We start from the raw sequence: 18,425 nt of genomic DNA, 5'->3' as shown, positions 1-18,425 counted from the left end.
CCCAGGCAAACTCAAATTCATAATGCAACCTTAATCTACGGGTGTTAGCTCATAATTCTTTGGGTTCTCTTAGTTTAATGGTAATGTGCTGCACTGGGAATTAATCTAAACCCAAAGCCATAAGATGCTTGCTCGAATCAGGTAAAATAAGACTCTGGACTTTGCATTGTGGGTAGGCTTTTAGAAGCTTCATTGCAAGTTATATTAAGGAAGTTAAGAAACTAATGTTGGCTTGAATCAGTTTTCTATTACATTAATGTCTCCTGTTGACTGAATTTAGCACTAGAGGCGAGTTCAATGGTACGGCTGAAACCTACTTCTGATAATATGGAATAGGTCTCATAGCTAAAAGGTAAAGATGTTCTGTTTCACTGCATTCACATTCATTTCTGAAGCAGACCTGACAAAGGACATGAAGTATGATGAGGAACAGCAGACATGCCCCGCCCATCCCCAACCATGCCCCGCCCATGCCCACCCCACCACTTCTGAAGAAAAAAAAATGCAAAGATTAAAGGTTGATAGTACAACTAATTGTACAGTGATTATTTCTGAGGTAATTTCCTAATGACACAATTGTTTGTCTTTTTTCTTTTAAATAGGAATTTCAATAGATTAATGATTACATTAAGTTAGATTAAGTTGTTTTGGACAGTGAGTTAAATAAAACAATTATATATATATATATATATATATATATATATATATATATATATATATATATATATATATATATATATATATATATATATATATATATATATATAATGTGTGTGTGTGTGCACATATATTTTCGGTGGGGCAGATAAAATCTAAAGTTTCACTGTATGAGATTCTTATTTAACACCAACAAAAAAGGAAGGAGACATGATTAGGTGGTTAAACGCAGTAGTGGGGAGATGTGGGAGCCCCCACCCATGCTCTGTGCTGCCGTAGCTGGCTCCTGGCGCTCATATGAGTGAGGAGAGGGAGAGATGAGGCTGTTTCTTCCTCACCCTCGCCATCAAAACTGAAGCTGCAGCTGCATGGGGAGGAGGAGGAGGAGGAGGAAGAGGCAGACGGGTGTGGACCTCCCTGATGTGCCGCTGTTGCCATCTTGAACTGCTCCGGGTTCTACAGAGATGAGAAAAGGTGTCCATTTTATTTACACACACACATGCACACACACACTATCATTTTTTTATTTTAATTTTTTAAAATATTTTTTAATCATTTTAGAATTTTCTTCTCAGCAAATAAATTACAATGTTTCATTGTACTTTTTAATATGTATTTATTTATGCTGGTCCTCCAAAGTTGGTTTTGCATAGATTTGCTAATTATTTCTCTAATATGTGAGTAATGTTATTTTCTAAGGATTAGTCATTATGTATAACTATATGTTTTTGGTCAGTGTCTAATCATTAATACATTATAATTAGCTATTAGGAGTGGTAGTTCCATTCATTACAAACCTTCCCACAACTGACTGTATTCAGTGGCTGTCTGCTCTAAACCAGATGTTTTAGGAGTCATTTCTAAAATCGTAGTTGTCTCCACTAAAAGAGAGATTATATGAAACAGGACACTTAACTGATACAGCAGTCAACACAACAGCAGAACAAACCGGCGGCTCAGAAGCAAACAGTGTGAGCAAACTGCGTGAACACAGAAACTCCTCCCGTCTGCGGCCGAACCATGCTGTTAAGCACCCAATTCAGCTGAGATTTCCTGTTCTCCCTGCCACTCTGTTTACCCTTTAAGGCATCTGAGAAGTGAGTTTCTGGCAGTCAGGCAGTGGTGTGGCACACGCAGGCCATCATGATGATGCACTGGAAGGCCAAAGGCTGTCCAGCTCTGCTGATCAACATCCAGCCGGCTCTTTAGGGCTGGCGCTGGTGTCATCAGAGCATCTGCTGTCCCCGCGACCCGGCGCTCACAGCTGCCCATCCCCCCAAGGCTGCCACCGACATTATAATACCGTGCCCTGCACCCTTGATCTGAGGGTCAGCTGTAACTTCCAACAAGCTGATGTTTAAAAATGGAAAAGGACCTGATAACTAGGCAGCCAATGGGGCTGAGGAGGGGTGGGGCTTGCAAAGGAGGCGGGGCCGTCTAACCACACAAGCCGCCCTCGGTTTCTGAGCAGCAATCAAAGCCGAAAGAGATGATGGTGCAGGAAGAGAAGGCACCTGTGCACCAGTGGACAGGCAGCTGGGAGGAGGGGTAGCCATTCATCTCTTCTCTCTTCAATCTGCCTTCACTGAATCAATATTCACAGGTAATAATGGGAGAGTTATAGTGTTACTGATTAAAAAGGAACCTGCTCAGTGGAAATATTTCCTCAACAAGGTCACTGAACAGGAAACTTCTAGAACTGCGGGCGAGGGCGGGCGGACGGTGTTATTCTGACTGCATGTTTGATTATGATTCGATGACATGAGCTAAGGCAGCAACACACTGTTAGATTTGGCCTGGTTATCCAGTGCAAATCTCCCACAGAACCCAAAGGTTGAGGCAGAATCACACCGAAGTGAGAGAGAATTGACATTTATCAGCAGCGCAGTAAAAAACCCAATGGAAGGTGACAAAAAGATATGTGCTATATAATTTGACAATGTCAGTGTCATACAAGCCATAAGCATCAGAATTAAGTACTTCACTGTTCAGAGGACACCTTGTCTTATATGCCCAATATGTTGAATTTGGCTTTCTTGTAAACCTTGTAGTTGAGTGTGACAGTTTGTTTTAGTTAACAGGATTGCAGGGCAGCTATAAAAAAATGATATAGCTGACACACTCATAAGGATGCTAAATTTCCATCTAAACAACTGTAACATTACGGAATTACGCAGTGTCTATTAAACAGTTTGCTTTGAAGGTTTTCCCAGAATGCCTTCTAATTTCCCCTGGATTTTGCTGGAGTTCGCTAGCCTTTCTTTAGGGACAGAGATCCAATTACACTGCCACACCAGATTATGCTCAATCCTGCTGTTGGATAATTAGAATAATACCAGTTTCTCGCAATCAAATTCAAAGAAATTAATCACTCTCTTGAGAGGACACAGTCATCATTACCACTCTGACTGTTTTCAATTTAGCCTAGACATTAGGTGATGTGTGAAGGGAAAAACACACAATATCATTACTGAAGTTTGACAAGGACAAAAAGCTTCACATGCAGACACTTGAGAACCAGTTTACAGAAGAAGAACGTCGGCAACATCTCACGGACACACAGACTAGAGTAGAAAGCGGCGCCATTATTTCTGCACGTCCTGAAGTAACAGCAGGGGGCCACACAAAATGAGATGTGTGTCGCGGAACAGACAAGTACTTACACACACGGCCGGAGGCATGCACAGCCACAGGGAGCCATATCATGGTGCATGGGGGGGGGGGGGGGGGGGGGGGGGGGGGGGGGGGTTAGGTAGAGGAAGGGACAGACAGGAAGCAGAAAGAAAACACATTTAAGCCGGCCCGACGAAGACGTGCTCACCACCCCCACAGTGACCTGCTGGAGACGAGCTGAGGAGTCTACCGCCGTTCCTCCAGCGGCAATTCAGAACGCCACTCAAAGTGGTGAATTTATTATTGACATTACCAGTTGGATTCCTCGGCTAATAAAGCCCTTAATGGGAGTGGCTAGTTGCCAATTTACAGCCTGACGATCACGTTCCGTAAGGCGACGCCGGGCGATCGCGTTAGCCGATTCATGTTGAGGAAATTTGCTGCTGCAAATCGTGCCAATCGACTTAAGGATCCACCCCCTCAGCTGCTCCTCCTGCCACAACGTGGTTGTTATGACGATAGAAGCGTTCGTTTATTTGCGTATTTGCTTCTGAAGCATGCAGGAACAGGCGTGAGGAAAAGCGAGGGCTGAATCCTCAGGCATGGCCTGGGTACTAACCTTGCAACAGTGTCGAGCTAGTGGGCTCAATTACTTCTACATTAGCGGAAACAAACACGCACGCACGCACGCACACACGCGCGCGCGCGCACACACACACACACACACACACACACACACACACACACACACACACAAATGAAGACAGTCGATCAAGCTGCATCAGTCTCAAAGATTAACAGATGCATACTGTACTTCAAGTACAAAACAGCATTAATGCATCTTTCCAATCAATGTTAAGGATCTGTAGTATAGTCATCACAGCAGTGTGAATAGACTTAAGCAACAGAAACACAAAAACATTTCTTAGGTCTTTCAGCGCTACTGAAATGTTTATTGATTGTGCACAAGTCTCTTCTTTTTTACTCCTTTAAATGTATGTCTAGAACTCCACAAGTGAAACCAGGCGTACCATATAGAATAATGCTTGTATTCACACTTCCAAGTTTGTTGGTGGCCACACATGTGTAGTTTCCATAGTCTGTCTCCGACACGTTAAATAAAGTCAGCTTTGAAAGGGTTCCAGAGTCCTCGATCTCAATGCCGTCTAAGCTGTTATAGATCCTGTGAAACAAGTCAAGACAACAGAAGCACATTAATCGGTGCAACACATTTCACACCGTATCAGAGCATCTTTGGAAGGCCAGGGTCGCGTTTACGACACAGCCGAACCTTCGCAGATGACCGCAGCCAGGCAGAAACGCTTGTGAGGATGCCAGAGACTGGCGGCATTATCACTGGCACCGCGCGCTAATCTAATCACCACGCAGCTCCAGGACATCAGAGGCAGCATGTGCAGAGATGGCGAGGTGCGATCCAGCCAAACGCCCTGTAGCTGCAGTTCCGTGTCTCACTGCAGCTCCGTGTCTCACTGCTGAGGCAGACGTGGGGAGATACAGCCGGACTGTGCGGCTATTCTCCTTCCCACTTTCCCGCTGACACTCGAAATGTGTATAACAATAAAATGTTACTTTCTGAACTAATTATAGAATGAGATCTTCTTTACAGTACAAACCGTTGAACTCTTTCACCCATATGTACCGAATATGTACCAGAATAACACTGGTCACATGTATATATATTTTTCCCCTACAGATATACACACCTGAACCATTTACTGATAAAAAATAGCTTTCCTAAGTACAGCCCATGTTAAGAAGAGAAAGTGGTTGTTGTGAGCCACGTGCGTCTGCCGTGGAGATGCTGCTGGTAGCTCCTTCGCTCATCAGCCAGCACCACGTTACAGCTGTGATGGTGTGTCCGTAGATGTGGAGAAGGACGTCGGTGATTCACCTTCTGTCATCTCGGTACCACTCGAACTCCGCCTCCGGTACGGCATCCACCTGGCACTGCAGGACGCCTCGCTGACCCAGGGTGACCCCGACGTCTCTGCTTTCGAAAACACTGGGGGGGTCTACGTGGCACAGGAGACATTTTAGAGATTTATGGGTACAACAGGAGTCAACAGCAAGCTGCCATGCACCTTGTTTGTGTTCTACCAATGAAGGAGCCCTGTCCATAAATGTAGACACCTGTCTGCCAGGGTCCTGTCTGGCCACTGTAATGATACACACACACACACACAAGGCTGTGTGAGCAGGACACGGCTTGGTGGACACACTCACAGTTGACGACCAGCCGCAGCGTCCTGATGTCGGCAGCGATGTCGTTGGCTGCCAGGCACTCGTACACCCCTGCTCTGTTTCTGCTGATGGAGGGGATCTCCAGATACTCATCATCTGAGCTAACACCATCTCCTGTGCAAGAAAGACCTTCAGCTCAGCACTGTGCAGTAGCCTTAACCACAGACTCAAAACAGAAGTCTGTTAGCACAAAGTTAAAGTTTTGTTGTAGCTCACATTTGTATCTGCAAAAACACAGATTATAATACGTGTATGACATATTTCTTCATTTGGAAAGAGACAATCAGGAAAGTTAAAAGAGTAACCTTTAACAACAGGGTGTGTTTTTCCAAACAGCCCTCATTTAAATGGTTTCTTCCTATCATTTATAATCATGGACAGCACAACTCCACCAATTGAGGTTGTGCTACGCATGATTACAAATGATGACAGATATCAATTTTAATAAGGTCTGGGTGAAAACACCAAACCTGTGCATTCAGTTTGAATCCGTACACACATACACATTCGTACACACATACACAGACAGACAGATAGATAGATAGAGAGAGAGAAAGAGAGAGATAAAGAGATACAGACAGAGAGACAGAGAGCTAGAGATAGATAGATAGATAGATAGATAGATAGATAGATAGAGAGAGAGAGAGAGAGAGAGAGAGAGAGAGAGAGAGAGAGACAGACAGACAGACAGAGACAGAGAGACAGAAAGAGAGAGACTCGGACAGACTCAGACAGACAGCGATGCGATTGGAATCACAATGGAGAATGAGGATGCCAGTTCTATACTCTCCAGTGATACGGGCTGGGCTGAATATCTGCAGGGACTTTGCTTGTGAAGCACACGATTGCAGCACATAGCACCTCACCATTAAAACCAACACTGATTACAAATCCCCCCGACACACGTGTCCACAGCAACACAGCGTGATGGTGCTTGGAGAAGACCATCGTTTGGCACCTGGGAGCATCGTCTCCGCTCACCTGATGACAAGTGTCACAACAGAAAGATCTCTCGTGCGCACGCTTGCAACAAGTGGAGGACAAACTCTGTAGCCGCACAGCTTTACAGTCACTTCTACTGCTATGATGATTAACCAAAAGGTAACCTTTGCAAAGGTCACGGTTATGCATATGGTGCCCAAGTGCAGTGGGCTTGTAGGTCACCAAACTTGAGATAAAGTGGTCTCCCAACCATAACGTCTAGTGAACAGCATTATCTATATAGGCCTAGGAGGACTATATGGTGTTTGTAAACTAAACAGTATGTCCAAAATATACAGCATGTTCAGTAGAGGTGAAGCAAATCGTTCAGTGAATCAGTGAACTGATGAAAATTGCATCCAGCTCAACTGTGTGGATCCTCCAACAGCAATATCACACCTGTTCTCTTTTTTAAATCAATTTGAATTGGTTTGGATTGAATGGAATTTGTTTTTCTTAACAAAACCACCAATAACATTTTTCCTGAAAATCACTTTTTCGGGCTAGACATTGCCCACAAAGCCACAACCATGAATATAGCTTATCTCTCTTTCTCTCTCTCATACTCACACACACACAGACACACACACACACACACACACACATACACACACACACACACACACACACACACACACACACACACACACACACACACACACACACACACACACACACACACACAAACAAGCACACACCTGCACACACAAACTCACTCACTGTTTCTGAATTGCCAACCACTTAGAACTAGCAGGAATCCAATCAGTGTTAATACTACTCCGCCAAGGTGTCTGCGCAGACTTTTAAATCAATTAATTGCCATTTAAAAGATAAAAATAGATAAGTTTGTACCTCATTTAAATAAACGTATTCTTATATTTGAAGGTCAGCTTTTTAAACACAAAGCTACATCCTACATAGCCTCTAAATCCTTTTTGGCATCAATAAAGCCAGATGATGGAGATAGAATGTGTAGTGGGGAGGAGCAGGAGGAGAAACCCAGGCAGGATAAAGGATTTCCATGGAGGTGGATCACGGATATCCCATATGCTGTCAAACACAAGGTAGCAGGTGCATCACAGAATCTCTTCAATCACACAGGAGCGATTGTAAAATGAGACCATTTATTTCCATCCTAAGCACTTCATGGGTGCCACGCTGGATCATATCAAAGAGCAGGACCTGCAGGTGTGACGATTTCAGGTTTTGGCTGGAATAAAACGCCACGAGGCCGCTTTATTAATAAGGATCCACATCCTTCTGCTAGGCTGCTGCCATGGTGGTGTGGTGCCTCACGAGCCATGCTCTTCGGTGAGTTCCTGCTCTTTGCAGAGTGGTGTCTCGAGTGTCACGGCCTGCAGCGTTCTAGCGCGCCGCTCGAAGGCAAACACGGAGCGCCCCCCCGCTGCCGGCGCGGCCGAGCTGCCATGACGACCTGCTGCCGAGAGGAACGACGCTCGCGTGTGACTTCATCAGACTCCCGAGGTTGGGAACGCCTTCCTTCACCTCAGGTCCACCTCCGTCTCCAGACCAAGTTTGACAGCAAAGTTAAAGAGAATACAGCAGTGGTGAGCTCGGCTAAAGGAGATCGGCTGTGGGTGAGCATTCCGGCCACATAATGTGGCTCAGCATGTCAAAATGAGGCTTGGTTCAAAAAAGCCAGTCTGTCTAACAAGCGTACTAGCCAAGCTCAGGTTGGATCAGGTCGGAGTACTCAAAGGCTACACAAGCAGACCCGACTTTACACTCCAGGGCCAAGTTACTACCTACTGCTGAGCTCATCCACGTCAGTCTTTACTGCATATTTGAGCCCACTAAGACAAAACAGAACAGACAGAAGACTGACCTGATTTCTGGTATTCTCATGCCTGCTATTGATGTCTACCTTTGTAAGAAAACAATCATCACACAATATAAGGGAATCAGATGCAGGTGGACGATTCAGCAGTGTCTATTAAAATGAGGGTCTAAACGGGTTAATGGCAGGTGGAAATAATGCATGCTGGGATTGTGCAGGAATTGCAGTGCTTGAGGAAATAGCACCTTTGATAACCACATTATGGCAGTAGACAGATTACTAACAGTTATTGCTGTGGCATCCATTAGTATGTAGCTAAGTCATCTTTATACATGGCCCAAGTGTACACGAGAGGTAACATTTGCATACATGGCCCAAGTGTACATGAGAATTAACCTTTGTAAACATGTCCCAAATGTACATGAGAGGTAACTTTTGTAAACATGATCTAATTGTACATTAGAGGTAGCCCTGATGATATGGCCCAAGTGTACATGAGAGGTAACCTTTGTATACATGGCCCAAATGTACATGAGAGGTAACTTTTGTAAACATGGTCTAATTGTACATTAGAGGTAGCTCTGATTACATGACCCAAGTGTACATGAGAGGTAACCTTTGTATACATGGCCCAAGTGTACATAAGAATTGACCTTTGTAAACATGGCCCAAGTAGCAGGAATGGAGGCCTGTGCTTGTTTGTTTTGAAAACACCCTCGTGTGTTTGCGACACATCGCAGCGCCTGACGTCGGTGCTTCTGTCTTGGGAAAACAGGGCTGAGTAGGAGAGCGTGACAAACTGAGATGAGAGCCAGTCTAGCCTGGAGACACCCCAAATCTGCCACTCATGTCGAAAGAGGCTTTGGGATTGGTCAGTTGTAAAGTCCCCACTTTTTCAATGACAAAGCACTTAAAAAGCCCTCATATGAATGTATTCCAGTACATAACATTTGCATCGCCTGTACTATTTGTGAATCCTAAAAGCGTTGTTAAGACAGGAACTGCACACTGCTGCTGCTGTGTCAAAACCTCCCTGCGTTGGTTATCTGCATTAAGCTGATACTTCCTTACATGGCCTACAGGCATGTTGAAACGCTGACAGCTAAAATAAATACATAAATAAATAATAAACGAAATCAATTCTAAACACCTTGAAGTCTTGTGATGATCAGGCAAACAGGCTAAAATATTGATGTTCTAGTGTGGCAGGAAGCTGCTGTTCTGGAGATGCAAGGCCTCCCTGCAACAGCAGCGGTGTGTATTTATAGAGCTGCGGGTGTGGAGAAGAGCCTTTCTAGAGGAACAGAGACTTTGAGAGTAGGGCAACACTGGAGCACATCTCCCACCGCCTCTCTCACACCTTCTCTCATTCACTCACTCTCTCCCTCACTTACTCACCCTCTCACTCACCCTCTTTTGCCCTCTCTCACTCTCGCCCTCTCAGACCTTATCTCTCACCCTCCATCTCTCTCACCCTCTCACTCTCGCCCTCACTGTCTCACTCTCACACCCTATCTCTCACCCTATCTCTCCCTCACTCACCCCGCCCTCTCCATATCACCCCCGCTCTCACCGTCTCAGTCTGTCTCACTCGGTCTCACCCTCTCTCACAGTCTCACTCACATCCAATCTCTCTCCCTCACCCTCTCTCTCTCCCTCTCACCCTCGCAATCTGTCTCACCCTCTGACTCACATCGAATCTCTCTCCCTCACCCTCTCTCTCTCTCCCTCACCCTCTCTCTCTCTCCCTCTCACCCTCTCAATCTATCTCACCCTCTCTCACAGTCTCACTCACATCAAATCTCTCTCCCTCCCTCTCACCCTCGCTCTCACTCTCTCAATCTGTCTCACCCTCTCTCACTGTCTCACTCACATCCAATCCCTCTCCCTCCCTCCCTCCCTCCCTCTCCCATGCACGTAGGTCTGACACCTCCAGTGAGGCTCCAGGAGGATGACAGGGGAGTGGGGAGGATGCTGAATAACGCCGGCTGCAGTTGAGGAGTGTCATGTTACATGGGACGCGCCACTCTGAAGGCATGGGGGAGATCGAAGACAGCCAAAGACAGCTAGCCAGCTACCCTCTCTCTCAGGGGCAGCGTGGGGGAGGATATTCAGCAAGTAAAATACTCAACACACACTTTCACATGCTGCTCACACAAAGAGCAGGTCTACATCAAAGTAGTCTAATATAAATCCTGTTGTATATTAATATGACAAACCTAAATGTTTTTACAAAGGAGTTTAAACATGGTTTGATGGGTTAATGTCCAAGAAACAGAGGAGGAGGCAGATGTATATAGCTAAATATGTCAATATATATGGCTAAATACGACAATAGAATCTATTATTACTGATTTGTCAGCACAGATAGTACCTTTTGGCAGCCTCTATTATGTTTCAACCATCACCTATGTCGTTCTTTTTTTTAACTTGAGAGAAATAAAAACTGAAAAATTACACTACTGCACTACTGGTAAAATCTGGAGTTTCATAATATATTGTGCATGTGCTTGTGTGTGTGTGTGTGTGTGTGTGTGTGTGTGTGTGTGTGTGTGTGTGTGTGTGTGTGTGTGTGTGTGTGTGTGTGTGTGTGTGTGTGTGTGTGTCTCGTGGGGATCATAAGATCATAAAGATCATGGGTTTGTGTAATTCCTAAATTCTTTACTGACAAAGATGGGAATACAATCAAAGTAAACCCGACATTCTGCAACTTTCCATTCATGATTCAATTTCCAATCCAGAGCGTCACTTGACACACCAAGACATCTGAGCTCCACATACTCACACAACCACACCCATACCTAAAGATGAAACCACACCCACACCTAAAGATGAAACCACACCCACACCTAAAGATGAAACCACACCCACACCTAAAGATGAAACCACACCCACACCTAAAGATGAAACCACACCCACACCTAAAGATGAAACCCATACCTAAAGATGAAACCCCACCCACACCTAAAGATAAACCACACCCACACCTAAAGATGAAACCACACCCACACCTAAAGATGAAACCCATACCTAAAGATGAAACCCCACCCACACCTAAAGATGAAACCACACCCATACCTAAAGATGAAACCCCACCCATACCTAAAGATAAACCACACCAATACCTAAAGATGAAACCACACCCACACCTAAAGATGAAACCACACCCACACCTAAAGATGAAACCACACCCACACCTAAAGATGAAACCCATACCTAAAGATGAAACCCCACCCACACCTAAAGATGAAACCACACCCATACCTAAAGATGAAACCCCACCCATACCTAAAGATGAAACCACACCCACACCTAAAGATGAAACCACACCCACACCTAAAGATGAAACCACACCCACACCTAAAGATGAAACCCATACCTAAAGATGAAACCCCACCCACACCTAAAGATGAAACCACACCCATACCTAAAGATGAAACCCCACCCATACCTAAAGATAAACCACACCAATACCTAAAGATGAAACCACACCCACACCTAAAGATGAAACCACACCCACACCAAAAGATGAAACCACACCCATACCTAAAGATGAAACCACACCCACACCTAAAGATGAAACCACACCCACACCAAAAGATGAAACCACACCCACACCTAAAGATGAAACCACACCCATACCTAAATATGAAACCAGCATTTAAGAAGCGAAAGTAAACATTCAATATCATTTTATACAACATTTTATACAATTTTCTGTTATAAAATGATTCGAGTTTTTGGGGAGGACCGAAGTGTCCGCATGCTTGTTTTTTATTTTAGAAATACGATATTTAATGTTTTCTCTTCATTTTTGGAAAGATCTATAGAGCAAAAACAATGTGCTTTCTGCATCAGCCACACGACTAGCTAGCTAACTAGCTAGGCAGCTTGTACAGCTAGCAATAAAGTACATCATATGCAACGCATTCTCAAAATGGGTAGCCTAGATGACTGTGTGTGGCCAACTCCTCAGTAAGGAAAGTAGCTATTGGCTGTACTAAAAGTAGCTGAAAGTCACAAAATGACATAACCCCCCTAAAAAGAGTAGCTAGAGGGACTGAATACTCACTAAATATAATGACAAAGTTGCTAAGTTGGCAATACAGCTGCTGCTCTATCGCTATCCACAAAAATGACAGACACGCCTAAAGATGAAACCCCACACTCGCACCTAAAGATGAAACCACACCCGCATATCTTTGCCACCAGACACCATGACCTGGAGCTTTACATCCTTGAACATCAGAAAACATTGATGACTGGAAGTAAAAGCTGACTGACATTTTGTTGAACATAAAGCTACGAGCTACTATCACAAAGGTAATGGCATTAACTTTAAGAACTAAGTTAAAGAACTAAGGTTAAAGCATTTGCCCACATTTGAAGCTGTTCCATTTGATTTATCCATTGAAACTATACATGACCATCTTTAAAGTACTCAATTAATATTAACATTGGGTAGTTAAATAAGAGTTATTCTAACAGTAGGCCTACCATTGTCGTTTTGTCATTTTGAGATGCCTGACTACTTAAAGAAGTGATTCCAAAGAGATGTACATTCTGTCTGAGGATTTAAATTGTTTTAAGAATACTTTTAAGAATTTAAGAAACACGTAATAATCTACCATGGTGTTGTTGCCATGATGAAATACATACAGGAGAATGACTGCTAGGTTTACCAAAGCTTCCAAACCACCTGCTGTCCCATCTGGTTGTACCCCACGTAACGCTGACATACTGCAAAACATTGAATACAGTGTACACAGCCAAAACAACAAAAATGTGCCTATATTTCCAATCCCTTACAGACTGTCCTGTATGCATTTTGGAAGCAAGTGTCCTAGTTAGGGACAATGACGCAGGTACCAAAAACAACTGATAGTCGGCCATTTTTACTGTCAATTTCTTGCATAAAATGTAAGCAAGCGTGTCATAACATCATAGCATACATCAGCCATCCTCTGAACTATTTAAACCCCCTGAGGCTGTGGAACTATTAAGAGCAGGAGTGTTGCAGCAATGAGTCATTGTGGGTCACGGCTGGTCCTGCACACAGACAAGACTACAATGCCATCAATCCCTTCCACCCTGTGGATATATATTTATTTCACACTTTATTATTTTTGTCATCCAAGAAAAAAAGAAAGAGGAGAGAAAGAAAGAAAAAAAAGAGAGAAATGGAAGTCAACAGAGAGCCCACGGCATAAGAAGAGGGATAGAGATGGGGGGAGAGAGAGAGAGAGAGAGAGAGAGAGAGAGAGAGAGAGAGAGAGAGAGAGAGAGAAAGAGAGAGAGAGAGAGAGAGAGAATGAGAGCGAGAGAGAGCTCAGTAGAGTAGAACTGTACTGGTAGATTATAGCATTCCTGCTACAGGGATCATTTGGTCCCTGAAATGAGCTTCTAAACTCACAAACACAGCAACTGCACTGGTCTCATTATACCCAAACGGCTATAGACTCGATTAACACAATCAGGGCTTCATAAAACCCTGCAGTGTGCCCTCCATCTAAATGAACCTAAACTCTAATACTAACTAATGTAATAGTGCTTTAGCGCCCAAGCCTCGCAGACATGGCATCATTAAAAACAATGTTTATGCAAGTCAATTAAACACAGGCAATGATAAAACTACACAATATCAGCTTTAATCCCCTCCCCACACACATGCACACAGTCCAGCACTGTTGCTTTTATTTGAGAAACAAACAGAATGCGCTCTGTGGATTCAAGCTCCAAGAAAAAGACCTGGTTTACCTGGTGCATTCTGGTGCATTCTGACTATATGATGCACAACAAAACAATTAAACAAAACAAACATACAAAGTAAATGTCATAAATATGTCAACCTTAAACATCTCATAACCTGTAACCCGATATCCTAAAAATCCAATGGTTTGTTCTCTAGGTGAGAAAGAACAGTACCACTCAGGGTACATTTAGTCATCTTAGGTGTCAAAAAGCAGTTTCATGCAACTCTTCAGTAATGCACCAGTAAGTAAACTGCACCCTCAGATCAACACACCCCTTACCCAGGAGGTAGTACTGAATACGGCCTGTTCTGCACCCTCTTATCTCAACTCCACTGCTCCTGGACTAGATATTGGACTGTGATGTGCACTGGGATGGAGGCAGCAGCTCCTAGAACAAGAGAGAATATTATCTCTCACATCTTCTGAGCTGCAACATAAATCACTCCTTGCGGAAAGTACAGAAACTTCCTCCATACACTTGAAACATTTATTCTCCCATTTACCAAACAAATACGAGGCTCACTGTGATATTACGAATTTCCAATTTCAGCAAAACAGGGATTTATAACACCAAGTTTGTTTTTTTTTTTTTTGCTGTGCCCCCAACTAAACTATTCGTTTTTGCAATTAACTTTTCTCATAGTCTTTGATGACCAAGCGTCAGAGAGCTTCCCCCCAACATCACCCCCAACACCCCTCCCAACACCCTCCGGCCATCCAGTCATGCAGCAGGCAATGGGTATATCAATTATAAACCCTATTACGGTAGTGAATTATTCTGATATAAAGGTGACATCTAATACTGGTAGGCTGTTGAATCCTGGCTGCCCAGAAATAATCAGACCAACCAAAATTCTCATCAGTGCCTTTTGGCGATGATACTGTGAGACCATATAGCCATGCTATGGGTGTTAGATTCAGATTTAGATAAGAATGTGAGGTTGCCATCAGAAATTTCGATTGTGAGCATTGGGAGACTCGGATGCAGTATGGGAGTAAAAACCATACACCGGGGATTATTGAGAAGAGTGTCTGTCAGTGCAGATGCTCTGCCATGGAGGCATTATGATTCTCAGCTTTAAGCGGTGCAGCACACCTACAGAGCCTGTATGAGTGGCAGATACAGAGCGGGCCGGCGCCAATACCTTATCAACACGGCAGCGGTAAATGCACAGCACACCAGAACTTTTACCTCATACAACGGACAGAGGAAACGCTGCATTTCTTTAAAGTGGAAAAAAATGCAAGTGAAAACCACAGTTTTCAGGTATCGGACCAAAATCGATGACCCCCTAACAGTTTTTGAAGGTCAGAGAAATGACCGATATTGTGATTCAGAGGTGTCTTGTGCCACCTCACAATTGGTGGAGAGGAATAGTGTTTCATCTGCATCCACTCGCCTAGTTCGGACTGAGAGGCCCACACTGCAACACGCATGCAAACGGAAGTCATGTCTTCGTGCCACTCAAGTGTCAAAGAGGTCACCCAGTGGAACTGCATTAAATACACCCATGCTGAATCAAGCCCCATGCTGTCAGAGCAGTCAGAGTTCAAGACTTTCAACAAATGTGACTACTGAAACAATGAAAAGTAGGGGATATGATTCAGCCTATACTTAATAATACTATATATACTAAATTACTGAAAGTGCATCCCTTTGTATGCTTAGCTGCATATTAATTCACAATATTATTTGCAAATTATTCTGCCTTCAGTAAGAACATGATGTTTGAGTCTCTGGTTCAACTGTGACAACTGTGATCTTTATTCATAAACGCTGGAAAGGCCTCCGCCAGACACCTGTACTGTGCTATAATAGAAACCATCAAGAACTCTTTTTCACAATTCTCCTAAAAAAATGGCACAGTGACATTCATGTCATATTAACATTTCAATTACGAGATTCTTGTACGGACACAAAGGGAGAGAGATGGGGCCTATTACACAATAGGAGTGCATGAATCACTGCACATCGCATTTTCTCCTCTGATAAAGTGCAATAGAAGAACACACAAACTCAAACAGAGCCAATTCCTTCATGGCACAAGCCGATAAGTAAAATGTACCAGTGAGACACACACACACACACACACACACACACACACACACACACACAAGCACACAGATCTTACTGAACAACACAACCCAATTTGTTGTTATTTGAGTATGACGTGTAATTTGTAATATTCATTAAGCCCATCAAGTTTTATAATATCAGAGATATTCACTGAGACATGAAATGAACACTCATAACTTTTCCTCCAAAGAGCAGAGTCAGAGTTTATGTGGTGTAATTGTAAAAATGTCATAGACCATTACCTAGATAAGAACATATGTACGTAAGTGTATATTAAATATTCTTGCTGAATGCCATACACAGGTATGGCCTGTCATACCTGGGCCACAGGTGGAACAGAACTGTAATTTGAAATGATCACAATTGATGAAATATTAAAAGGAAGCATGCCGTCTCTCACCTGATGCTGATGGGGTGTGCACTCGCCAGCTGATTGCAGGTTCTGGTTTGCCATTGGCCAGACACATCAGGGTGACATTGGTACCTTCATTCACCTCCAAATCTTTGGAGAAGTCGGTGATTTTTGGAGGAACTGAAATGTAAACCATGTAAACAGACTTATTATTCCACTCCTGAATGCAGCAAGTCAAATCCAGTGGAGAGGCTGACAGCAAAATGAACACTTATGTACCCTTAAGAGTGAGAAACAGAAGGAAGTCATATGTACCCCTAAGAGTGAGAAACAGAAGCATCAACACATGACTTCCCCCATTAAACAGAGCTACTTTTAGAACCATTCAAGCTCTCAGAGAGTCAATGCACACAGCCTGGAATCCGATATTTTTGACTACAAAACTTCATCTAATAATATAGACAGAATTGAAATGCTGGAGCACCCGGCTGAAAAATCAAACGGAAACGTGAAAAAGGGTTCGACGTGTCAGGGCCTCCGAGCTGTGCACGTGCGCCCGCCCCAGCAGCTACGCTCGTCTCAGCGTGAGCCGTAGTCTGTGTGCCGGGGGCCTGCCCCGAACACGCCCCCCGAACACGCCCCCGAACACCCTGCTGAATAACCCAGACGAATGGAAAAGCTAAAGGCTGCCAGGGCCGCAAGTGAGCTCTCCCTAATGCAGTCGTTTAAGCCCTTGACCTAAAAAGGAAGAGCACGGTGCAGGCAGGGGCGGGGCCTGCGAGCGCCGCTCGGAGATGATGCAAGACGTTCCCCGCCCGTCTTCCTCTGCCTCCAGCTGCCAATTATGAATTAAGTATGAATAAACTTTTTTTCCTTTTTTTTTCTCTTCAAAAAATGGTAATTTTCGACTCACTTTTTTTTCTCACCGCACAGTCGGTACCCACGAGATATACGGTACATTTCAACTAACGCAGTGATGAGCTGTGCTATCGGCGCATTTTCGCCATGTCAGGAAAAATCATGGAGCAGTTAATAAAGACTCCGAAGAAGTAGAGGAAGAGGAAGAGGAGATGGGGGGTAGCTTCCGGCACTGGCACACATACATGTGCAGCTCACCCACCTGGCCTGCGGGTCACACAGTACCACACTGCCAGCCGCCACACCTGGTCCACACTGGAGGCCAGAGAGCAGCTGCTTCCAGCATGGAAACAGGGATGAAGAGGAGCTTTGAGGATCCGTGGATTTTGCGCTTACCAGGGTGCTTTACACTACAAGTGTGAGGTGAGCTTTCAAGAGCCTTTTTGTCCAAACAAAACTTCAAACACAGAAAGATATTATAGAGAGAGGGAAAGAAACAGCAGCGTATAGTGAGTTTTTTTTATATTCTGCATCAGGAAAATGCAAACGAGACACATTTCAACTGCCTGATTTATTGATTGCCTTTGCACTTTGAACACGGATGAAAGAAGCTACAGTGTAGGGCACAATACATGCATTTGTGAAGGCTCTCACGGAGCAAGATGATGTGGACAGCTCAGCGAAAACACACAAATGCTTCAAATACTTTATTTAGAGCTCAGCAGGGGGATAATACTACAGAAGTGGATGTCCATTCCCTGCACTGTAGAACAGGAAAATGTGACCTGCTTCACGAGAGATGCACTTAAAGCGGAGTGCTGTCATTGTTTAAGTGCATTTAGAGCCACTGGCGGGGAGTTATGGATTAGTGATATTATAATGAAACTGTTGCTATGCCGCAGGACTGCATAATTAATTTAATTAGGATAAATGTGGAAATTGTTGAAGTGGACTATGGTTTTCCTTTTAGACTTTTTCACAAAACAAAGATTTGGAAGCCAGTGCTCTTTGATGTTCATCAGTCCCCATTAATTATCAGTTATTAAAAACACTAACATGGGTTTCACTTTAACA

General features: G+C 43.9%; 1 protein-coding gene across 1 annotated transcript; it reads right to left on the bottom strand.

Moving 5' to 3' along the window:
* Positions 1-772: 772 nt before the first annotated feature.
* Positions 773-16,689, bottom strand: LOC143526209 (protein CEPU-1-like). Its single transcript, XM_077020853.1, has 7 exons — positions 16,542-16,689; positions 5,515-5,646; positions 5,183-5,303; positions 4,302-4,453; positions 3,890-3,925; positions 1,455-1,538; positions 773-1,113 (listed from the first exon to the last, which is right to left on the bottom strand). The coding sequence occupies exons 1-7, from the start codon at positions 16,687-16,689 to the stop codon at positions 1,004-1,006; spliced, it is 783 nt and encodes a 260-aa protein (XP_076876968.1). The 3' UTR covers positions 773-1,003.
* Positions 16,690-18,425: the final 1,736 nt, after the last annotated feature.

The sequence above is a fragment of the Brachyhypopomus gauderio genome, chromosome 10 (genome assembly GCF_052324685.1).
Source record: "Brachyhypopomus gauderio isolate BG-103 chromosome 10, BGAUD_0.2, whole genome shotgun sequence".
In the NCBI taxonomy this organism is placed as follows: Eukaryota; Metazoa; Chordata; class Actinopteri; order Gymnotiformes; family Hypopomidae; genus Brachyhypopomus; species Brachyhypopomus gauderio.
The sequence above is the reverse complement of the archived record's forward strand: the minus strand, read 5'-3'. Positions and strand labels throughout refer to the sequence as shown.